General features: G+C 46.0%; 1 protein-coding gene across 3 annotated transcripts in view; it reads right to left on the reverse strand.

The window, feature by feature from the left end:
• LOC129716154 (CD99 antigen-like protein 2) overlaps positions 1–25070 on the reverse strand; it is a 48479-nt gene that overhangs the window by 12950 nt on the left and 10459 nt on the right. The window contains exons 3-5 of one of the 3 annotated variants that reach the window (XM_055666030.1): positions 22733–22789; positions 6565–6621; positions 2876–2935 (exon numbers count right to left, since the gene is read on the reverse strand). In XM_055666030.1, coding sequence (XP_055522005.1) covers positions 2876–2935; positions 6565–6621; positions 22733–22789 — 174 coding nt within the window. Of the gene's footprint in view, positions 1–2875; positions 2936–6564; positions 6622–22730; positions 22790–25070 lie in introns of all 3 variants that reach the window. The other 2 variants (XM_055666031.1, XM_055666032.1) reach the window with 2 other exon arrangements.

Here is a 25070-nt window from a genome sequence, read left to right on the forward strand (position 1 = left end):
CAAGTCATCAAACCCAAAGAGCGAGCTTGTGTGTGAAACCCACGAGGGCAACAGATAGGATGAATGCACACTGTGTAAGAGAGAACTGTAGATGCCGGTTTAAATCAAAGGTAGACACAAAATGCTGGATGTAACTCAGCGGGTGAGGCAGCACCTATGGAGAGAAGGAGTGGGCGACATTTTGGAATGAGATGCTGCCTCACCCGCTGAGTTATTCCAACATTTTGTGTCTACCTTCGGGTAAATGCACACAATCTTTTACCAAGAGTGTTCAAGAAGGAACTGCAGATGATGGAAAATCGAAGGTACACAAAAATGCTGGAGAAACTCAGCGGGTGCAGCAGCATCTATGGAGCGAAGGAAATAGGCAACTTTTCGGGCCGAAACCCTTCTTCAGACTGATGGGGTGGGGGGTAGAAGAAAGGAAAAAGGAGGAGAAGGAGGAGCCCAAGGGCTGAGGGAGAGCTGGGAAGGGGAGGAGACTGCAAGGGTTAACAGAATTGGGAGAATTCAATGTTCATGCCACTAGGGTGCAGACTGCCCAAGCGGAATATGAGGTGCTGTTCCTCCAATTCCCGGTGTTGCTCACTCTGGCCGTGGAGGAGGCCCAGGACAGAGAGATCGGATACGGAATGGGAGGGGGAGTTGAAGTGCTGAGCCACCGGGAGGTCAGGTTGGTTAATGCGGACCGAGCGGAGGTGTTCGGCGAAACGATCGCCAAGCCTGCACTTGGTCTCACCGATGTAGATCAGCTGACACCTAGAGCAGCGGATGCAATAGACGAGGTTGGAGGAGATGCAGGTGAACCTCTGTCGCACCTGGAACGACTGCTTGGGTCCTTGAATGGAGTCGAGGGGGGAGGTGAAGCGTAGTACCTGGAGTAGTGGAATCAAGAACCAGGAACCGAGGAAAGATTTAATAGGAACCTGAGAGGCAACATTTTCCACACAGATGGTGGTCGGTACATGGAATGGGCTGCCAGTGGAGGTAGTTTATGTAGGTACTATAACAGCATTTAAAAGACATTTGGAGCGGTAAGGATTAGTTTAGTGTACGGGGAAATGTTTTGTTTGCGCGCTATCCAGTTAGCGAAAAGACTATACATGAATGTAATTAAGTTGCCAACAGCGCACAGATAACAGATAAAGGGTTTAACATTTACTGGAAGATATAACATTCAAGTCCAATAAAGTCAGGACTTTCATATGAAGAAAGACTGGATAGACTCGGCTTGTACTCGCTAGAATTTAGAAGATTGAGGGGAGATCTTATAGAAACGTACAAAATTCTTAAGGGGTTGGACAGGCTAGATGCAGGAAGATTGTTCCCGATGTTAGGGAAGTCCAGAACAAGGGGTCACAAGGGGGAAATCTTTTAGGACCGAGATGAGAAAAACATTTTTCACACAGAGAGTGGTGAATCTCTGGAATTCTCTGCCGCAGAAGGTAGTTGAGGCCACAGTTCATTGGCTATATTTAAGAGGGAGTTAGATGTGGCCCTTGTGGCTAAGGGGATCAGGGGGTATGGAGAGAAGGCAGGTACAGGATACCGAGTCGGATGATCAGCCATGATCATATTGAATGGCGGTGCAGGCTCGAAGGGCCGAATGGCCTACTCCTGCAACTATTTTCTATGTTTCTATGTCTGATTAAAGGTCATAAGGTTCTTAAGTCATAGGAGCAGAATTCGGCCATTCGGCCCATCAAGTCTTCTCCGCCATTCAATCATGGCTGATCTATCTCTCCCTCCTATCCCCGTTCTCCTGCCTTCTCCACATAACCTCTGACAACTATTAAAGACAGCTGTAATGTCTCCATTGAGGTAGACGGGAGGTACAGAAAGGAACTGCAGATGCTGGTTTACACCGAAGATAGACACAAAATGCTGGAGTAACTCAGCGGGACAGGCAGCGTCTCTCGATAGAAGAATGGGTGACTATTGCTTTCGGATTGGAGACCCTTCTTCAGGGGACAGAGATGAGGAAGGGTAAGGTGTGAGCAAGAAACATCAAAGGGGATGGGGATCAAGGAACATGTCGAATGGATCATTGTTAGCTCGGGGAAGTTGACAACGAAGCATACAGAAATAAAATTGAATCAGGGGACAGTCAGACTGGTCAGAGAACAAGGACGGGCGGGTGCGGGGGATGGGTGGGTGGATGGAGAGAGAGGGAAACCAAGGGTTACTTGGAGTTAGAGAAGTCAACATTCACACCACTGGATTGGTAGCTGCCCAAGTGAAAAATGTCCTCATTCTTTAGGGAATGGGGGTTCCCCTCTTCCATCATTGATGAGCCCCCCATTAGGGTCTCCTCAATATCCTGCAGCTCTGCCATTGCTCTCCCTCGCCCCCATCGCACCAGGGACAGAGTCCCCCTCGTCCTCACCTTTCACCCCATCAGCCGTCATATACCGCACATAATCCTCCGGCATTTTCCCCACCTCCAACGGGATCCCACAATTAGCCACATCTTCCCATCTCCACCCCTTTCTGCTCTCCGCAGAGACCGTTCCCTCCGCAACTCCCTGGTTACATTTGAACTCTGTATCCTTCCTTGTTAACAATGAGCTATTCTACATTCTCCTTTAACCCCATCCACTTTGATGTCTCATGTTCACTCCTTAATCTTCCTTATCTCTGTCTCCCTCTCCCCTGATTCTCAGCGTGAAGAAACGTCTCGACCCAGAAAGTCACCTGTTCTTTTTCTCCAGAGATGCTGCCTGACCCGCTGAGTTACTCCAGCATTTTGTGCCTGTCTCTGAGAGGTCGGATGTCCTCTCTGACAACCAGCAATGGACGGAATTGTTCCCTCCATTCTGAAACAAGACTTGGATACAAAACGCCATCACTAAAACCACAGGATATTGATACGTACCCCTGGATGCAACATGGTCATCACTCAGAGCGTCAGCAAGGTCAAAACCCTCTCCATCATCTGAAAAGAAAATGTTATACAGTCAATAGAACTTCCAGGAACATCATGATTTTAGATACAAGGAACTCCAGATGCTGGTTTACCAAAAACAATGTTATGGACAATAGACAATAGACAATAGGTGCAGCAGTAGGCCATTCGGCCCTTCGAGCCAGCACCGCCATTCAATGTGATCATGGCTGATCATCCACAATCAGTACCCCGTTCCTGCCTTCTCCCCATATCCCCTGACTCCGCTATCTTTAAGAGCTCCATCTAACTCTCTTGTTATATTTGAAGTTATCCAATGCATCGACTAAAGATTTAATTTTTAGTTTTAGTTTCAGAGATACAAAGCGGAAACAGGCCCTTCGGCCCACCGAGTCCGTGCCGACCCACGATCCCCGCACATTAACGCTACCCTACAGACACGAAGGACAATTTACATTTATACTAAGGCAATTAACCTACAAGTCTGTACGGATTTGGAGTGTGGGAGGAAACTGAAGATCTCAGAGAAAACCCACGCGGGTTTTGGGGGAGAACGTACAAACTCCGTGCAGACAGCACCCGTAGTCGGGATCGAACCCGTGTCAGCGGCGCTGGTTTACAAAAAAAACCCACAAAGTGCTGGAGCAACTCAGCAGGTCAGGCCACATCTGTGGAAGACATGGATACATGATGGGTAGGAAGGAACCGCAAATGCTGGTTTACTACGGAGCTAAATACAAAGTGTTGGAGTAGCTTAGCTGGTCAGGCAGCATCTCAGGAGAAAAAGGAATGGGTGACGTTTCAAGTCTGGGGAAAGGGAAACTAGAGGGATAAAGGTACAGAACCCACAATGGTCCATTGTTGGCTGTGGGGGAGGTGATAACGAAGAGATACAAACAGTGAAACTGGCAAGATGACTGGTTTGTGGGGGGGGGGGGGGGGGGGGGGGGGGGGGGGGGGGGGGGGGGGTGGGGTGGGGGGGGGGGGGGGGGGGGTGGGGGGGGGGGGGGGGGGGGGGGGGTTGGGGGGTTGGGGGGGGGGAGAGGGGAGGGAATGCCAGGGTTACTTGAAATTTTGAGAAATCAATATTCATACTGCTGGGTTGCAAGCTGCCCAAGCGAAATATGATGTGCTGCTCCTCCAATTTATGTTGGGCCTCACTCTGACAGTGGAGGAGGCCTCGGACAGAAAGGTCAGTGTGGGAATGGGACGAGGAGTTAAAATGTTTGACAACTGGAAGATCGTGGAGGCCAAGGCGGACTGGGTATACTTTTAAGAAGCATTAATCGGCAGAGTCATAGGACAGGGTCTGGACTTTGTGGGCAGAATTGCCTCTTGTTATGCTGCATAGAAGCATTGCATTGATTTCCTTTCTCCCAGGAGAATATTATTGTGCAACAAGATTATTCAAATGAGTTTAGACGGATGAGGAGGGAGGACCTCATTGAAACTTACCGACAAGTGAAAAGCCTGGATAGAGTGGATGTGGAGAGGATGTTTCCCCTAGTGGGAGAGTCTAGGACCAGAGGCCACAGCCTCAGAATTAAAGGGTCTAACTTTAGAGAGGGGATGTGAGAATATGTAGAATTGGAGATACTTTAGGACTAAGGTTTAAGTATTCCGAGTTAAGTTTTAATTTCTTTGTTTTGATATCATTAAATTTCATTATTCCAGCTGTGATAATTTTTCCTGGAAAATGGGAGTTTTATGTAATGTTTAATGCTATTGTAATTGGCTGAGATGTACTATGCTGTGCATGATTCTAATTGGGTAGAAAGATAGTCCACACATATATAACCATGTTATACTGCAGTTATTGGCCTAGAATCACCACCCTATGTAAGTTACCTCGCACTGTATCAACCCTAACACAGTGACCATCTGCGGGCGGCAAGACTCAAGTTGCAGTGGCCCCTACGGCCCCTGTCTGGCTTTTTTTTTGTCTGGGGGGGGGGGGAGCGGGAAACTCCGTTGTTGTTTTGGGCCTAGCACCGTGGAGCGGCCTCCAGCCGGAACGACCTGAGGGCTCCAGTCGCGGAGCAGCGGACTTACCATCGTGGAGCTGGCCGGCCTCGGAGCGTGGGGCAGCGGTGGCGGCTCGCTGCTGCGGCCCGACTCCGGAGCTCGGAGGCTCCAGCTGCAGGCCGGTGGGAGACCGCTTTCCGGAGCTCCCCCAACGCAACTTCTCCAGCCCGTGTCGCGGGGTTGGAACGACCCGGAGCGGGGCCGTGCATCGCCCGGCGCGGCTTTAATGGCCGTGGGACATTCCAGCGCCCGCCGGGGGCTCCAACTTTGTGATTCTTAGACCCGGAGCGGGGCCGTACATCGCCCGGCGCGGCCTTAAATGGCCGTGGGATTCACCATCGCCCGCCTGGGTCTTCAACATCGGAAGAAAAATGGAGAGCAGGGGAGAGAGAAGACTTTGCCTTCCATCACAGTGAGGAGGAGATTCACTGTGATGGATGTTTGTGTGAATTTAATTGTTTGTGTGTCTAGTTGGAATCGTTTTTTTTTTGTTTGTATGGCTGTAGAAACAGAGTTTCGTTTGAGCCTCACTGACGTTCAAATGACAATAAATATTGTATTGTATATATATATGCTAATTCCTTTGTTTGAAACATAGAAACATAGAAACATAGAAATTAGGTGCAGGAGTAGGCCATTCGGCCCTTCGAGCCTGCACCGCCATTCAATATGATCATGGCTGATCATCCAACTCAGTATCCCGTACCTGCCTTCTCTCCATACCCGCTGATCCCCTTAGCCACAAGGGCTACATCTAACTCCCTCTTAAATATAGCCAATGAACTGGCCTCAACTACCCTCTGTGGCAGAGAGTTCCAGAGATTCACCACTCTCTGTGTGAAAAAAGTTCTTCTCATCTCAGTTTTAAAGGATTTCCCCCTTATCCTTAAGCTGTGACCCCTTGTCCTGGACTTCCCCAACATCGGGAACAATCTTCCTGCATTTAGCCTGTCCAACCCCTTAAGAATTTCGTAAGTTTCTATAAGATCTCCTCTCAATCTCCTAAATTCTAGAGAGTATAAACCAAGTCTATCCAGTCTTTCTTCATAAGACAGTCCTGACATCCCAGGAATCTGTCTGGTGAACCTTCTCTGCACTCCCTCTATGGCAATAATGTCCTTCCTCAGATTTGGAGACCAAAACTGTACGCAATACTCCAAGACCCTGTACAACTGCAGTAGAACCTCCCTGCTCCTATACTCACATCCTTTGAGCACATGTGTTTCTCCGTGATCCACTGGGAGAGCTTCCCAGGGAGGTACAGAGAAACCTGGTCACCATGGTGAAATAAAGGATGATTTAAAGTATTCTAGTCGGTGATCTCACTAAACGGACTAAGGGATATAAATACCAGAATTATCATGAGGCGGAATTTGTTTCGTCAGTGGGCGGTGAATCTGTGGAATTCATTGCCATGGATGGCTGTGGAGGGCCAAGTCAGTGGATATTTTTAAGGCGGAGAATGACAGGTTCTTGACCAGTACGGGTGTCAGGGGCTATGGGGAGAAGGCAGGAGAATGGGGTTGAGAGGGAACGATAGATCAGCCATGATTAAATGGCAGAGTAGGCTTGATGGGCCGAATGGCCCAATTCTTCGCCTTGAACTTTTGAACTTAAGACAGAATAATACACACCTGTTGGAACATTGGAATCATCATCAAGAGCATCACTGAGATCAAACTCGTCAGCCTCTAGAAAAGAAATGTTTATAGTTGTAGATCAGTGCATGTTCCTTTAACATAGTGACCTCCCCACCACTAACCACTCCCCATTGTCTCCAGTATAATTGTAGTGTCCCCACCTCTAGCTCGCTCTCTAGCTCCAGTGATGACCACGGACAGCTATTGCATAGTGTGTATCAGTGAATGTAATAAACAGTTATAGTAAAAGACTCTGTGTGGAATCAAGTCGTTTTACAATAGTTACTCCACTTAGTTCCATGAAACTTTCTGGCACAACATCTAGTTGCTAAGAGACAAACGTAAAGTTGCCATTTTTGGTGTCGGGATGTAATGCAATCATTTGGGTGCTGTCGTCTGGGGTCTCAGAGGAGACCCTCGCAGATTTGCGATAAAAGGGTGGAGTTGTCATGTCAGGTAATCTAGGAATTGGGCTCCCAATGAGTGATTTCACTCCATCGGTTTTCCTCCGATTCGCTGATCCAGATACTCAGCAATTCGCTGAGAGGCTTCCCGAAGAGACTGAGGTCAGTAGTCTGTAGAATACTGGTATTGGGTCGGTTATATTGATAAAGGGGTTCAGCTGAGGGAACATTTCAGTATTGAGGTAATTGGAAATACGTTTCGTGCTGAAGTAATAATTTGACAATTTACTTTAAAATCAGCTTTGAGGTAGAAAGTCAGGATGATAAATTACTTTGAGAGCCTGTAGTATGTAAAAGGTAGGGAAGGGATTTCGGCTAAAGTAAAAATACCTCAAAACCAGCGCCAAGGTGGGAAGGGGTGTCTGTGGTATTTCAGGACTGCGATCAAAACATTTCTGCTCTTAATTCTGTTGTCAAAGTATTTTATTGAATGTTTTCGTTTAAGTTTGTATGATTTTGCTTTAAAATTGAAGTAGTAAGGAGGATACCACATTTTTCTGATAACAGCATTCTTTTGCTGATAAGGATTCTGCTGCCAATGGTTTCACTTAAAGCGATAGATTCTTCAGATTTACTATTGAAATCATTGTAAACTTTTGTCGATCGAAAATACTCTGAGTTTTGTGGAGGGGTATTGTGGAATTTATTTTATTGTGGAATTTAGTTTGATGTGTAAATTTTGTGCCGTGGGGATCTAATTGGTTTGTGTGAAATTTTTGGCCAAAATGAATCACAAGGCATGAAAGGGCTATTTGCTATTGCTATTTGCTACTGAGACTAGATATTGTGGCTTTGTACTTCTCTCAGACAGGCTTTCTCTAGTGGAGCAGATAAGAGGGGGCCCATTAAAGAGCTCGAACATTATAAGCCGTTAGATGGCACAGAAAGGCAAGTTCTTGGCTGATGCTTCTTACAATACAATACCATTTATTGTCATTTGAACCTCAAATGAAGTTCAAACGAAATTTGGTTCCTGCAGTCATACAACAAGAAAAAAAAAACAAATCACACAATTAACACAATTTACTCAAACATCCATCACAGTGAATCTCCTCCTCGCTGTGATGGAAGGCAAAGTCATTGTCTCTCCCCTGTTTTCCATTCTTCTCCCGATGTTAAAGCCCCCGGCGGGCGTTGGCAAGTCCCGCGGCCGTTAACGCCGCGCTGGGTGATGTAAAGCCCTGCTCCGGGTGGTTTTCGACCCCGCAATTCAGGCGGGGGAAGTTGCCATTGCGGGAGCTCCGAAAAGCGGTCTCCCACCAGGGACATGCGAGCTCCCGATGTCACCGTCCACCGGAACTGTGGTTGGAGCCTCCAAAGCTCCGAAGTCGGGTCGCAGCCGCGCGCCACCATAGCTCTCCATGCTCCGAAGCCGGCCAGATGGTGAGTCCGCAGGCTCCGCCACTGGAGCTCCCAGGTCGTTGCGGCTCGAGGCTGCTCTACGGTGCCAGGCCCCAACGACAACGGAGACCCGACAAGGAAAAGGTTGGGTCCCCCGTACAGGGAAGAGATTTTAAAGTTTCCCACCCCCCACATGTACACGGCTAAAAACAATATCTATATTACTAAATCTCTGTTCTTGACCACTTTTGGCCGTCTGTGCTGTGATTTCCGAGAGAACGCCGCCACCTACGGCCGTCATTTTTGGCCACCTTGCTCAGAGCCCCCCCTCCGCCGCATATGTGCCAAGGATTTTTCACGTCGATGAAAAATGACAGAGATATTAATGTTTTTACAAAATTCCCCATTCTCTCTGCTGCCCCCGCTGGCGGCAGGGGGGAGGGACTATAAAACCAGGAAGTGGTGTGCCTCACTCACTCTTCAAGATGGAGGAAGGCAGAGGGTCACGTTTCTCTGAGCTGTGAATAACACTGAACACATGTCTACTCAAATGTGAGTGCCCTTAGTGGTTCTAAAATGCTTGCAAAAAGTGCCTGTTGGTTCTAAAATATTTGCAAAAAGTGTCTATTGGTTCTAAAGCTTGAAAAAAATGTGTCTATTGATTCTAAAGCTTGCAAAGAAATGTCTATTGGTTCTAAAGCTTGCAAAAAAATGTCTATTGGTTCTAAATGCTTGCAAAAAAAAAATGTCTATTGGTTCTAAAATGTTTGCAAAAAGTGTCTCTTTTGGTTCTACAATGCTTGCAGAATGTGTCTTTTTTGGTTCTAAATTGCTTGCAAAAAATTTCTATTGGTTCTAAAGCTTGCAAAAAAATGTCTATTGGTTTTAAAATGCTTGCAGAGAGTATCTCTATTGCTTCTAAAGTGTGTGTGCGTGTCGTCTGTCTGTGCGTGCGTATGTATGAGTTGCTGTGTCTGTGTATGTGTCTGTGGATGAGTGTGTGAGTGTCTGTGTATGAGTGTGTGTATGTGTGAGTGGCTGCATGTGTGTGAGTGTTTGACTGTGTCTCTATGTATGAGTGTCTGTATGTGTGTCTGAGTGTGTGTCTGCGTGAGTGTCTGAGTATCTGAGTATCTGTGTGTGTGTGTGTGTGTGTGTGTGTGTGTGTGTGTGTGTGTGTGTGTGTGTGTGTGTGTGTGTGTGTGTGTGTGTGTGTGTGTGTGTGTGTGTGTGTGTGTGTGTGTGTGTGTGTGTGTGTGTGTGTGTGTGTGTGAATGCGTGTGTGTGGTGTGTGTGGAGAGCCACTAAGAGTGCATGGGGGGGGAGATTGAGGGGAGATGGACTGAATGCGTGTGGGGGAGGGGAATGGCATGGAGCAGAGTGGGGGGGAGAAGGGAAGAGGGGTGACTGAGTGAACCGCCACCACCAGCTGTGAGTGACAGGGCTGCCAGCCCACCAGCCATGAGTAAGTGAAATGCCAGCCCACCAGCTGTAAGTGACTGAAGTGCCAGCCCACCACCCATGACTTAGTGAACTGCAAGTCCAAAAATCCATTCAGCCCACAATGTCCATACTAGCCCTCTGGAAACCAGTTCCTTCAGTGCACAACAGCCTGAGTGCCTGAGCTGCCCGGCCAGAGTGACTGAGCTGCCAGCCCAAGAATCCATTCAGCCCACAATGTCCATACTAGCCCTCTGGAAACCAGTTCCTTCAGTGCACAACAGCCTGAGTGACTGAGCTGCCCGGCCAGAGTGACTGAGCTGCCAGTCCAAGAATCCATTCAGCCCACAATGTCCATACTAGCCCTCTGGAAGCCAGTCCCTTTGACCCACAACACGCATACTAGCGCTCCAGAAACCCCCCCAACTGGCCAGCAATATTGGAATTGGTGGAGAGGTGGAATATTGCGTTGGGGGACCAGCCCTCCCGTGTGATACTGGGACCCAACGGGTCCCACTTAGTCTAGTATAAACTACAACCAAACTCAACAGAACAACAATTTTTTTTAAAACAGACAAACTGCAGAGGCCGCTCTTGGGACATTATTTAATGCCTTTGGTAGTCTGCGTTGTTAATTTGATTGGACCTACATGTTTATGGAAGTTGTTTTATATATGTGGTGAAAAAATAAACGCTGTCTCTCCACGTTTAGTTCTGACTGGTAGCACCTGGCCCAGACGACCTCAGAGGTCTGGATGGTTCATAATTCAGCAGAAGGTCAGAAATGTATTTGGCCCTAGACCATTCAGTGCTTTATAAACCAACAGTCACATTTTGAAATCAATTCTTTGACAGACTGAAAGCCAGTGTGAAGACCTCAAAACTGGAGTGATGTGATCCACTTTCTTAGGCTTAAAGAGGACTCGAGCAGCAGCTTTGGTTTTTCGTTTGGTAGAGAGAGGCTACGAGGATTGATTTGGATGAATGGGAGAGTAGAATCTGTACTAACGCTCACGAGCTGTGGCAACCGTCACCATTCGTGGAGCCCCCTGCGGTGGCCATTTGGCCTGTTTTGCATGCCATTGATGATGGCATGTACCTTTAAATTTTAGACTGCCCGTTATATTGTGGGTGGGATTTATGACGTGTTTCTGGGCGTGTTTGGAGCTTAGATGCTTGCGCAGAAGTATAATTGTTAGTGTAGTTTGGAGACTGCAGGAAGAAGGTTAACCCTTCGACCATGCAGGCCACATGCGAGATCTAAAGGAGATCATTCCAGTGTTACGGAGACACGAGGAGTTTTCTAATGTCTAAAGTAAAAAGCTGGAGTTCGATGAAGATTGCAGTAACGAGTCGGAAGAAATTTGGATGTATCTCACTGTTTTCCATCAATAATAAAGCATTTATTCATCAAAAGACTGTGTTTTGAAGCCACAAGTTCTAACCCCAGCAGAACACGCAAGATTCCTAGCTAACGAGGGGTTCCAAACCCATGACGTGCTGGTTCATTAATTGGAGTATTGCCATGTTACCATGCTCCTTGGAACCGGAAGTGGCCGTGCTGCCTTGCAGCTGCGGCTCGCCTGCAGTCTTTTTGTCTTTTCTTTTTTTGTTTTCTTTTGTCCCATTGTTACAGTTTATTTTGGTTTATTTAGTTGTGTATGTGTGGGGGGTGGGGGTGGGTGTAACATGTTTTTTGACTCTTCCTTCGGGGGAGGGGATGCGAACTTTCGTGTCATATCCCCTGTCTCCGTGTCCGTCTGCTGAGGCCTAATCGCGGAGCAGGCGGCCTCCAACTGGGACCGACCTCGAGGCTCCGGAGGCAGTAGCCAGGATTTACCAACACGAGGCTGGCCGACTTCGGGGCTGTGGCTGGGGCGACCCGACTTTGGAGCCTCGGAGGCTCGGCCGCGGGCCCAGTGGACGACATCGTCGGGAGCTCGCAGGTCACAGGTTGGTGACCTGTTTTTCCGGAGCTCCCGCAACAACAGCTTCGTCCGCTGGACTGGAGGGCGGCAGCTTCGGCATCTTCGACCACCCCCGGGCCGCGGAGTTTGAACCGGCCCGTTCGCGGAGCACGGATTCAGCCGCGGGACTTGCTCGCCATCACCCGGCGGGGTCACAACATCGGAGGCCTGGATCGCCTCAACGCAGAGGGAGAGCAAGGAGGGAAGAGACAAGGTCTTTGGGACTTTAAACTGTGTTGAGTGTTTGTTTTGTTATTTATTCTATTTTATGACTGCAGGCTAAACCATTTCTTTGCACTGAAAAGTACAATGACAATAAAATTAAATCCAATCCTTGTAAATTTGATGATGCATGTCAAAGGAGGGAGTAAAAGTCCCTGTGCCTATTTAGATGAAGAAATTACAAGTAACATTAGCAGATTTCCAGATGACACAAAGGCTGGGCGGCAGTGATAACTGTGATGAGGATGCAATGAGAATGCAGGGGGAATTGGATAGGTTGGGTGAATGAGCAGATGCACAGCAGATACAGTATGATGTAGATAAATGTGAGGTTATTCACTTTGGTGGCAAGAGCAGGAAGGCAGATTATTATCTGAATGGCGTCAGGTTAGGAAAAGGGGAGATGCAACGAGTCCTGGGAGTAAGACTAAAAAGAGGTAACACATACCACAAGTTCTAGCCCCAGTAGAACACGCAAGAATCCGAGCTAACTAGGGGTTTCAAACCCATGACACGCTGGTTCATTAACACGCTCAGAATGAAGGCAGAGAGGAAGCAATCCTTACTGCTCTTACCACAACTGTGCAAAAACGTACTGATATCTCCATAATTCTGGATACTAAACAAAGGAGAGGGGGCAGAAGAATATTCAATGGGATTTTCAGAGATATACATCAGTCAGTCGGGGGTATTTGAGACAGCCAGAATTCATCCCAGCTCTGTGCTATCCTAGTACTTCCAGGATCTCGCCCACCCCAGTCTCCCAGCTACTGTCACAGAGGCAGTAAAACTAACAATACGGACTGGACTGACAATTCTCAAGAGCCAAAATGGCCTGTGCAGTTAAATGATACTTTAATTGTATCCAGCGAGGCCATTGGTGTAAGGAGCGCCCATGGCGGAGACAAGCGGGAGGGGGTTATCAGCAAGAACAAAGGGGAGGTTGGCAAAGAGGTCAAGGCCAAGGGAAGCACACAGACTTCTCCCGGGCTGATCCATTTCCTTAATGCTGACTAGCCGACAGTGGTGAACGGGTGTCGCACTGGCAAGGAACCTGTTCTGGGATTACAAGTTGCGGAAAAACATTCACAACCTCCCCAAACCCGACAAGACTGGGAGATTATCTGGATTTATCTATCAATACCCCATCTCTATGTCAGTCGGAGTAACATACCGGAATGAGATGGTGCAGCATCAGTTTGTGATCACCCCAGGCATAGACTGTTATCTAGGCTGAGATTTGTTATGTATATTTCAGTTAAAGATTGTATAGAAACATAGAAAATAGATGCGGGAGTAGGCCATTCGGCCCTTCGAGCCTGCACCGCCATTCAATATGATCATGGCTGATCATCCAACTCAGTATCCTGTACCTGCCTTCTCTCCATACCCCCTGATCCCTTTAGCCACAAGGGCCACATCTAACTCCCTCTTAAATATAGTCAATGAACTGGCCTCAACTACCTTCTGTGGCAGAAAATTCCACAACTCTGTGAAAAAAAAATAGCCAATGAACTGCCTTCTGTGGCAGAGACAGATCTTGATCCTAAAAGACTTGCCTCTTATCCTTAAACTGTGACCCCTTGTTCTGGACTTCCCCAACATCGCAAACAATCTTCTTGCATCTAGCCTGTCCAACCCCTTAAGAATTTTGTAGGTTTCTATAAGATCCCCCCTCAATCTTCTAAATTCTAGCGAGTACAAGCCAAGTCTATCCAGTCTTTCTTCATATGAAAGTCCTGCCATCCCAGGAATCAGTCTGACGGACCTTCTCTGTACTCCCTTTATGTCAAGAATGTCTTTCCTCAGATAAGGAGACCAAAACTGTACGCAATACTCCAAGTGTGGTCTCACCAAGGCCCTGTAAAACTGCAGTAGAACCTCCCTGCTCCTATACTCAAATCCTTTTGCTATGAATGCTAACAGACCATTAGCTTTCTTCACTGCCTGCTGCACCTGCATGCCTACTTTCAATGACTGGTGTACCATGACACACAGGTCTCGTTGCATCTCCCCTTTTCCTAATTGGCCACCATTCAGATAATAGTCTACTTTCCTGTTCTTGCCACCAAAGTGGACAACCTCACATCTATCCACATTATATGTGGAGAAACTGGAATAACTGTGACCCCCATGGACAATAAAGAGACAGTGTTACTCGTCAGTAACACCACAACGGTGGTCCCTAACACTGGAAGATGAGCCCCTGCACCATATCACCTTAGCCTATGACCGGAGTGGCGGGAATAAAGAGCGAGAAACATATTTTAAATCCCGTGAAGGAACTAGATGGGATGTAAACCTTTTGGCATTAGTAACCGGACTATAGGGAACAGCAAAGTATGCTGAGGTGTCTTTGGAATTGTGGAAGCAGGAGTATGGGGTTGCCCCACATATAACAAAGAAAGTGAGCTTCCCATCTCATGCAACGGATTTAAGAGCTATGGTTTTTTTTTTGTTTTGTTTATTTTATTAGAAGTTAATACAGTACAAAACAGTACAGTGGAACCTAATTTTAGGTGCCAACTATGTAATACCGTAATCCATTCTATGTACAACCTCTAGTTTAGGAGCTATGGTTAAGCAAGCGATTTATCTGGCGAATCCAAACACAAGCCAGGAACAAGAACGGTCTCATAATTGTACCGTTCAATGTTATCATTCACCAAGGATGGTTACTATGCAGCCACGCCATCATCTGGGGAGTGAGGCAACAGAGTATGTGGACCCACAGGTGTGGGCACAAGTCTCTACACAGGTAGTAATGCGTCCAGATTAACCCCATCCAAGTATCTTCCCAGAAACGTTAACACTGCCCTCTATATGACAGTACCCGCTGAAGAAAGACAGGGATAGACTTGGTTTATACTCTCTAGAATGTAGAAGATTGAGAGGGGATCTTATAGAAACTTACAAAATTCTTAAGGGTTTGGACAGGCTAGATGCAGGAACGATTGTTCCCGATGTTGGGGAAGTCCAGGACAAGGGGTCACAGCTTAAGGATAAGGGGGAAATCCTTTAAAAACGAGATTTTTTCACACAGAGTGTGGTGAATCTCTGGAACTCTCTGCCACAGAGGGTAGTTGAGGCCAGTTCATTGGCTATATTTAAGAGGGAGTTAGATGTGGCCCTTGTGGCCAAGGGGATTAGGGGGTATGGAGAGAAGGCAGGTACGGGATACTGAGTTGGATGATCAGCCATTATCATATTGAATGGCGGTGCAGGCTCGAAGGGCCGAATGGCCTACTCCTGCACCTAATTTCTATGTTTCTATGTTAAGTATTGTGCCACCATCAATCTGGTATCCTTTCTAACTAAACCACCGGAGGATCAGGCCGAGTCAGGGCACGACTGTATGTTTGTAAGATATCTCTGTTCGGGAAGATTTGACAGATATTCCCATGGCAAACCCCGACTCAACACTGTATGTAGATGGGAGTGCATTAATTAGATCTCTAGGTGAAAGACTTTCAGGATACGTAATTATAGATAAGGATGGCAATGATGTGGAGGTGGCAGCCATTGAAACACCATCCTCCACCAAGGCAAAGGAAGATCTTATCGAGGCAAACAAGCAGAACTGTTTGCCCTGATAAGAGCCTGCATCTTAGGGAAGGACTTGAGAATCAATGAGCCAATCAAACATTGAAAAATAAACTTGCCAAATTACAGATTAAAAACAGGGACCAATTGGCTGAAACTACTCCCTGTGTAGCTATTCCAGATGTGTATCACCCCAGCAGGGAAGGCAAGGTTGAGTCCAGCAGAGGTGGTAGATGGCCGTTCACTCAGAACCCCATGGAACCAGAATACAACAAAGGCTGTTCACTTTCATCACATGACAATGGAAATGACTAACTATATTTTATGGTGACTATGTTTGCAGGAAGTGTGTCCAGCTGCAGCTCCTGGCAGACCGCATTGAACAATTGGAACTGTGGTTGGATTCATACTGGAGCATCCACGATGCTGAGAAAGTCGTGGATAACACGTACAGTGAGTTGGTCACACCGCAGGTAAAAGGTAAGAGGACAGAAAGGGAACGGGTGGCCAATAGTCAGCAAAGCAGTAGGCAGGTAGTGCAGGAGTCCCCTGCGGTCATCTCCCTCCTAAACAGGTATACCATTTTGGATACTGTTGAGGGAGATGGTTCATCAGGGGAATGCAGCAGCAGCCAAGTTCATGGCACCATGGGTGGCTCTGCGGCACAGGAGGGGGGGAAAAAGAGTGGAAGGGCAATAGTAATAGGGGATTCAATTGTCAGGGGAATAGATAGGCGTTTCTGCGGCCGCAAACGAGACTCCAGGATGGTATGTTGCCTCCCTGGTGCAAGGGTCAGGGATGTCACTGAATGGCTGCAGAACATTCTGGAGGGGGAGGGTGAACAGCCAGTTGTCGTGATGCATATTGGCACCAACGATATAGGTAAAAAAAAAGGGATGAGGTCCTACAAGGGGAATTTAGGGAGCTAGGAGATAAACTTAAAAGTAGGGCCTCAAAGGTAATAATCTCTGGATTACTACCAGTGCCACGGGCTAGTCAGAGTAGAAATAGGAGGATATTGCAGATGAATACGTGGCTTGAAAAATGGTGCAAGGGGGAGGGATTCAAATTTCTAGGGCATTGGAATCAGTTCTGGGGGAGGTGGGACCAGTACAAACAGGACGGTCTGCACCTGGGCTGGAATGGAACAAATATCTTTGCTAGTGTTTGCTAGTGCTGTTGGGGAGGATTTAAACTAATATGGCAGGGGGATGGGTACAAGAGCAGAGAGGCAGGGGGGTGTAAAATGAGGGTAGAAGCAATAGGTAGCAAGGTGAAAAGTAAACGTGGCAGGCAGACAAATCCAGGGCAAAAATCAAAAAGGGCCACTTTTCAACATAATTGTATAAGGGGTAAGAGTGTTGTAAAAACAAGCCTGAAGGCTTTGTGTCTCAATGCAAGGAGCATTCGTAATAAGGTGGATGAATTGAACGTGCAGATAGCCATTAATGATTATTATATAGTTGGGATCACGGAGACATGGCTCCAGGTTGACCAAGGCTGGGAGCTGAACATCCCGGGATATTCAATATTCAGGAGGGATAGAGAGAAAGGAAAAGGAGGTGGGGTAGCGTTGCTGGTTAGAGAGGAGATTAACACAATGGAAAGGAAGGACATTAGTTTGGAGGATGTGGAATCGGTATGGGTAGAGCTGCGGAACACTAAGGGGCAGAAAACGCTAGTGGGTTGTGTACAGGCCACCTAACAGTAGTAGTGAAGTTGGAGATGGTATCAAACAGGAAATTAGAAATGCGTGCAACCAAGGCAAAACAGTTATAATGGGTGACTTCAATCTACATATAGATTGGGTGAATCAAATTGGCAATGGTGCTGAGGAAGAGGATTTCTTGGAATGTATGCGGGATAGTTTTCTAAACCAACATGTAGAGGAACCAACGAGATAGCAGGCTATTTTAGACTGGGTATTGAGTAATGAGGAAGGGTTAGTTAGTAGTCTTGTTGTGCATGGCCCCTTGGGCAAGAGTGACCATAATATGGTTGAGTTCTTCATTAGGATGGAGAGTGACATTGTTAATTCAGAAACAAGGGTCCTGAACTTAAAGAAAGGTAACTTTGAGTGTATGAGACATGAATTGGCCAAGATAGATTGGCAATTGATTCTTAAAGGGTTTACAGTGGATATGCAATGGAAGGCATTTAAAGGCTGCATGGATGAACTACAACAATTGTTCATCCCAGTTTGGCAAAATAATAAATCAGGGAAAGTAGTGCATCCGTGGATAACAAGGGAAATCAGGGATAGTATCAAAACAAAAGATGAAGCATACAAATTAGCCAGTAAAAGCAGCCTACCAGAGGACTAGGGGCAATTCAGAGTCCAGCAGAGGACAAAGGGCTTAATTAGGAAAGGGAAAATAGATTATGAAAGAAAACAGGCAGGGAACAGAAAAACTGACTGCAAAAGTTTTTATAGATATGTGAAGAGGAAAAGATTAGTTAAAACAAATGTAGGTCCCTTGCAGTCAGAAACAGGTAAATTGATCAAGGGGAACAAGGACATGGCAGACCAATTGTATAACTACTTTGGTTCTGTCTTCACTAAGGAAGACATAAATAATCTGCCAGAAATAGCAAGGGACCGGGGGTTAAATGAGATGGAGGAACTGAGTGAAATCCAGGTTAGCCGGGAAGTGGTGTTAGGTAAATTAAATGATTAAAGGCCAATAAATCCCCAGGGCCAGATAAGTTGCATCCCAGAGTACTTAAGGAAGTAGCCGCAGAAATAGTGGATGCATTAGTGATAATTTATCAAACCTCTTTAGATTCTGTAGTAGTTCCTGAGGATTGCTAATGTAACCCCACTTTTTAAAAAGGGAGGGAGAGAGAATACGGGGAATTACAGACCAGTTAGTATAACATCGGTGGTGGGGAAAATTCTGGAGTTAGTTATTAAAGATGGGATAGCAGCACATTTGGAAAGTGGTAAATTCATTGGACAAAGTCAGCCAGTGGATGTGTTATATCTGGACGTTCAGAAGACTTTCAACAAGGTCCCACATGAGAGATTAGTATGCAAACTTAAAGCACGGTATTGATGCGGATAGAGAACTGGCTGGCAGACAGGAAGCAGAGTAGGAGTAAACGGGTCCTTTTCAAAATGGCAGGCAGTGACTAGTGGGGTACCGCAAGGCTCAGTGCTGGGACCCCAGCTATTTACAATATATAATGATCTGGATGAGGGAATTGAATGCAACATCTCCAAGTTTGCAGATGACACTAAGCTGGGGGGCAGTGTTAGCTGTGAGGAGGATGCTAGGAGGCCGCAAGGTGACTTGGATAGGCTGGGTGAGTGGGTAAATGCATGGCAGATGCAGTATAATGTGGATAAATGTGAGGTTATCCACTTTGTTGGCAAAAACAGGAAAGTAGACTATTATCTAAATGGTGGCCGATTAGGAAAAGGGGAGATGCAACGAGACCTGGGTGTCATGGTACACCAGTTATTGAAAGTAGGCATGCAGGTGCAGCAGGCAGTGAAGAAAGCGAATGGTATGTTAGCATTCATAGCAAAATGATTTGAGTATAAGAGCAGGGAGGTTCTACTGCAGTTGTACAGGGTCTTGGTGAGACCACACCTGGAGTATTGCGCACAGTTTTGGTCTCCTAATCTGAGGAAAGACATTCTTGCCATAGAGGGAGTACAGAGAAGGTTCACCAGACTTATTCCTGGGATGGCAGGACTTTCATATGAAGAAAGACTGGATAGACTCGGCTTGTACACACTAGAATTTAGACGATTGAGGGGGTATCTTATAGAAACTTACAAAATTATTAAGGGGTTGGACAGGCTAGATGCAGGAAGATTATTCCCGATGTAGGGGAAGTCCAGAACAAGGGTTCACAGTTTAAGGATAAGAGGGAAATCTTTTAGGACTGAGATGAGAAAATTATTTTTTACACAGAGAGTGGTGAATCTGTGGAATTCTCTGCCACAGAAGGTAGTTGAGGCCAGTTCATTGGCTATATTTAAGAGTTAAAGAGTTAGATGTGGCCCTTGTGGCTAAAGGGATTAGGGGGTATGGAGAGAAGGCAGGTATGGGATACTGAGTTGGATCAGCCATGATCATATTGAATGGCGGTGCAGGCTCGAAGGGCCGAATGGCCTACTCCTGCACCTATTTTCTATGTTTCTATGTTAACCAGGGCATTGAAAGATGTACACTCTAACCACTCCGTCTAAAATTGAACCAGGTACTTACGTAATGATCAAGAATTGGATGAGGAAGAGACTGGACATTCGGTAGGAAGGGCATTACCAGATCCTTCTAACAACCACTACCGCTGCTAAGGTGGAGGGGAGGGATGCGTGGGTTCATTTTCGTCACTGTAACATTGTCAGTATGGTGCCTAAGACATAAAACGCTAACCTTTTCTTTCTTTTAAGAAATCCCTTTCTAGGATAAACCATGATGGACATTCCGTTGTTGTCCGCCTATCTTGGGACATTGATAGCCATCGGGGCAGTGAAAACACAGTATGCCGATGTAATCTATCGCCTATGTGAAGGAGATGCACAGCAATGTGATGGTGATTGCAAGGATGGAGTATTGCCATGTTACCATGCTCCTAGTAAATTTGATTATGCATGTCAAAAGGAGGGAGTAAAAGTCCCTGTGCCGATTTAGATGAAGGGATTACAAGTAACATTAGCAGATTTGCAGATGACACAAAACTGGGTGGCAGTGATAACTGTGAGGAGAATGCAGGGGGAATTGGATAGGTTGGGTGAATGGGCAGATGCATGGCAGATACAGTATAATATGGATAAATGTGAGGTTATTCAAATGTGAGGTGGCAAGAACAGGAAGGCAGATTATTATCTGAATGGTGTCAGATTAGGAAAAGGGGAAGTACAACGAGATCGGGGTGTGATTGTACATCAGTCACTGAAAGTAAGCATGCAGGTATAGCAGGCAGTGAAGAAAGCCCGTGGCATGTTGGCCTTAATTGTGAGAGGATTATAGTATAGGAGCAATTAGCTCCTTCTGCAGTTTTACAGGGCCCTAATGTGACCACACCCGGAGTATTGTGTGCCGTTTTGGAGAGCTGGACTTGTATACAATGGAATTTGGAAGGATGAGAGGATATCTTATTGAAACGTATAGGATTGTTAAGGGTTTGGACACACTAGAAGCAGGAACTGGGTACTGATTGTGGATGACCAGCTATGATAACATTGAATGGCGGTGCTAATAAGAGAACAGTTGTATAACATGAAGGAAGCAAGTGACTGGGGTGATTGGGGCTTCGGAAGCTGGTCAGACTGGCTAATCAACATGGCTATGTACCGAGTTATTGCGATTATTTTGTATTTTTGTAGGATAAAGGGGCTGTCCCACTGCAGTGACCTAATCTGCGAGTTTAGAAGAGTTTGCCCTCGACTCAAACCCGCAGCCTGGTCGACACGTGGTTCTAGGGGAACTTATGAGTTCACTGGAACTCTCCTTCATGCTCGAGGGAAGTTCCCGAATACTCGTGGCCTCAGCTAGGTCGCGGAAAACTTTTCAGCATGTTGAAAACATTTCCGCGAGTAAAAATTTGTCAGCCTGGTTCTTTTTAACTCGTAGTGCAGTGGAGTGGGGTCGCTATGTAGTTACAGGCAGTCGAGGGCTGCCCTAGGCAATCTCTTTCGCTGACCGGGCATTATAATTGGCTCATTGGTGTTTTCAGGACCTAGGAAAACCGACCGGTAGTTAAAATGCCCGCTAAACTTTATTAAACGTTGTCTGACTTCTTAAAAGTGTCTCCACTCCTTCCCCACCCCCTTCTCTCCCATTCATCTCCCCTTTCTCCCCTTCTCTCCCCTTCTCTCCTCCCCCCCCCCCCCCCCCCCCCCGCGCTCTCTAAAGGACTTACCGTACACTAGTGGGACAGCCCCTTTAGAATAGTTTCTTTATTGTCATTGTAACATGAACCATGTACAACAAAATTTAAAAATGTCAGCCAGTCAGTGCACCATTCAAACATTTCTAAAAGCTAACGATACATACAAGGTAAAATATTAAAAGATAAACAACTAAATAAATATCACGAAAATAGCACGCATAAACACCCAACCCTCCATCCTTCTGTCAATTAGCTGTTGTAAAATGTGTGTATTGGGGGAGAAAATGAGACCTGGGTGCTCCGAGAATATTATTGGTGAGATGGGATGAAGTATATGATGAAGCAAAGACTGAATATGTTGATAAGGTGCAGGAAGATTTTGAATGACTGGGAAGGATAGAAATAGGTGGGAACATGGGGGGTTATCATGGAATGATAAAAGGGAGGAATGGGAATATGTAGAATTAGGACTACATACATTAGGACTACGGTTTAAGTATTCGGAGTTAAGTTTTAATTTCTTTATGTTGCCATCATTTAGTTATGTTTAATTATCCCAGCTGTGACATTAATTTTTCCTGGAAAACATGTGATGTTTAATGTTATTGTAATTGGCTAAGATGTATTATGCTGTGTATGATTGTAATTGGATACAAAGATTGTCCACATCTATATAAACCATGTTATACTGTAGTTACTGGTCTACAATCACCACCCTTTGTAAGTTACCTCCCACTGTATCAACCATATTAACCGTATGCTAATTCCTTTGTTTGAGCATGTGTGTTTCTCCGTGATCCACTGGGAGAGCTTCCCAGGGGGGTACAGAGAAACCTGGTCACCATGGTGAAATAAAGGATGATTTAAAGTATTCTAGTCGGTGATTTCACTGAACGGACTAAGGGATATAAATACCTGAATTATCATGAGGAGGAATTTGTTTCGTCAGTGGGCGGTGAATCTGTGGAATTCATTGCCACAGACGGCTGTGGAGGGCCAAGTCAGTGGATCTTTTTAAGGCAGAGAATGACAGATTCTTGATCAGCAAGGGTGTCAGGGGCTATGGGGAGAAGGCAGGAGAATGGGGTTGAGAGGGAACGATAGATCAGCTATGATTGAATGGCGGAGTAGACTTGATGGGCCGAATGGCCCAATTCTTCTCCTTGGACTTTTGAACTTAAGAAGGAATAATATAGTCTGAAGGGTTTCAACCCGAAATGTTGCCTATTTCCTTCACTCCATAGATGCTGCCTCACACGCTGAGTTTCATCAGCATTTTTGTCTACCTTCAATTTTCCAGCATCTGCAATTCCTTCTTAAACAAGGAATAATACACACCTGTTGGCAGATTGGAATCATCATCAAAAGCGTCACTAAGATCAAACTCGTCAGCCTCTGGAAAAGAAATGTTTATAGTTACTCCACTTAGTTCCATGAAACTTTCTGGCACAACATTTAGTTGCTAAGAGACAAACGTAAAGTCTCCATTTTTGGTGTAGGATTGTAATGTCTGCCAATTTTGTTTGTGATCTTAGCATGGATCAGTTCCAGCTACACATGACCAATCTCAAAATAGTACCAACAATTATCTTTAGACTTTAGAGATACAGAACAAAAACATGCCCTTCATCCCACCGAGGCTCACTAGAGTTTAGAAGATTGAGGGAGGATCTTATAGAAACTTACAAAATTCTTAAGGGATTGGACAGGCTAGATGCAGGAAGATTATTCCCGATGTTGAGGAAGTCCAGAATAAGGGGTCACAGTTTAAGGATAAGGGGGAAATATTTTAGGACCGAGATGAGAAAAACATTTTTCACACAGAGAGTGGTGAATCTGTGGAATTCTCTGCCACAGAAGGTAGTTGAGGCCAGTTCATTGGCTATATTTAAGAGGGAGTTAGATGTGGCCCTTGTGGTTAAAGGGGTCGGGGGGTATGGAGAGAAGGCAGGGATGGGATACTGAGTTGGATGATCAGCCATGATCATATTGAATGTCGGTTCAGGCTCGAAGGGCCGAATGGCCCACTCCTGCACCTATTGTCTATGTTAACCCCGTACACTAACATTATCCTACGCTCTCGGGACTACTTACGATTTTTACAAGCCAATTCACCTACAAACCTGTACGTCTTTGGAGTGTGGGAGGAAACCAGAGCACCCGGTAAAAATATACACAAGTGGTCACACGGAGAAAGTTCAAACTCTGTTGATGGAATGGGTGACGTTTTGGGTCGAGGCCCTTCTTCAGGGACAATCTTACTTGTGCTCTGTGAAGTGCATGAGAAGTAGGTTGGAGATGAAAGCTATTCTGGGTGGTGACGTGACAGCCCAAGGCATCTGTTGAAACCTGAATGGAAACAATATGTAACCTGGGACCTCATCAAAAGATGCCCAAGTGTACAAGGTGGTTTCAGATGTCAGTAGAGAAATCAGAGACTTTCCTCTGCAAAGGTTGAGCAGAAACCAAAGCGTGGTTGAAAATGCCAATGGTTTATTTAGATGTTAGTTTAGTTTAGTTTAGTTTAGTTTAGTTTAGTTTAGTTTAGAGATACAGCGTGAAAACAGGCCCTTCGGCCCACTGAATCCACATCGACCAGCGACCCCCGCACACGAACACTATCCTACACACACTAGGGATAATTTACATTTGTACCTTCCATCACAGTGAGGAGGTGCCTGGTGAACTCACTGTGGTGGATGATAAATTTGTGTTTATTGTTTTTTTAATTGACTGCAAGACACAAAATCTCGTTCAGACCGAAAGATTTGAATGACAATAAAGGATACTCACTTACTTACTTATTTATACCAAGCCCACGAACCTACAAACCTGTACGTCTTTGGAATGTGAGGCCAAATCGAAGATCTCAGAGAAAACCCACGCAGGTCACGGGGAGAACGTACAAACTCCGTACAGACAGCACCCGCACACGGATTCGAACCCGGGTCACAGGTGCTGTAAGGCAGCAACTCTACCGTTGCGACACCGTGCCATTTATATGAAAGGGTTTCAATTTTTTTTTTAAAAAGAGTCATCATTTGTGGGGACGTGCGAACACACACACACACACGAGCGCGCACGCATACATTCGCAAAGAGCGCAGGAGGATGAGAGCTGATCTTATAGAGGTGTGCAAAATCATGAGGAATGAGTGGGGTAGATGCTTAGAATCTCTACCCCAGAGGAGGTGAATCGAGAACCAGAGGACATAGGTTCAAGGTGAAGTCAAGTCAAGTCAGTTAAGTTTATTTGTCACATACACAATGAAATGAAAGTGGCAATGCTCGCGGACTTTTGTGCAAAAGACAAACAACAAAACAACCAAACAAATTATAAACACAATCATAACACACATATTCTTTTACATAATAAATAATGGAAGGAAAAACGTTCTGTAGAGTTAGTTGAAGGGGAAAAGATAGGAATCTGAGGGGTAACTTATTCGCACAAAGGGTGGTGGGTGTGTGGAGCGAGCTGCCAGAGGAGGTATTTGCGGCTGGGACTATCCCAACTTTTAAGAAACAGTTAGACAGGTACATGAGTAGGACAGGTTTGGAGGGATATGGGCCAAATGCGGGCAGGTGGGACTACTGTACATTGGGACATTGTTGGCCGGTGTGGGCAAGTTGGGCCGAAGGCCCTGTTATCACTCTATGACTGGATGACACACACT

Source organism: Leucoraja erinacea, unplaced genomic scaffold (assembly GCF_028641065.1).
Source record: "Leucoraja erinacea ecotype New England unplaced genomic scaffold, Leri_hhj_1 Leri_175S, whole genome shotgun sequence".
Lineage (NCBI taxonomy): Eukaryota > Metazoa > Chordata > Chondrichthyes > Rajiformes > Rajidae > Leucoraja > Leucoraja erinaceus.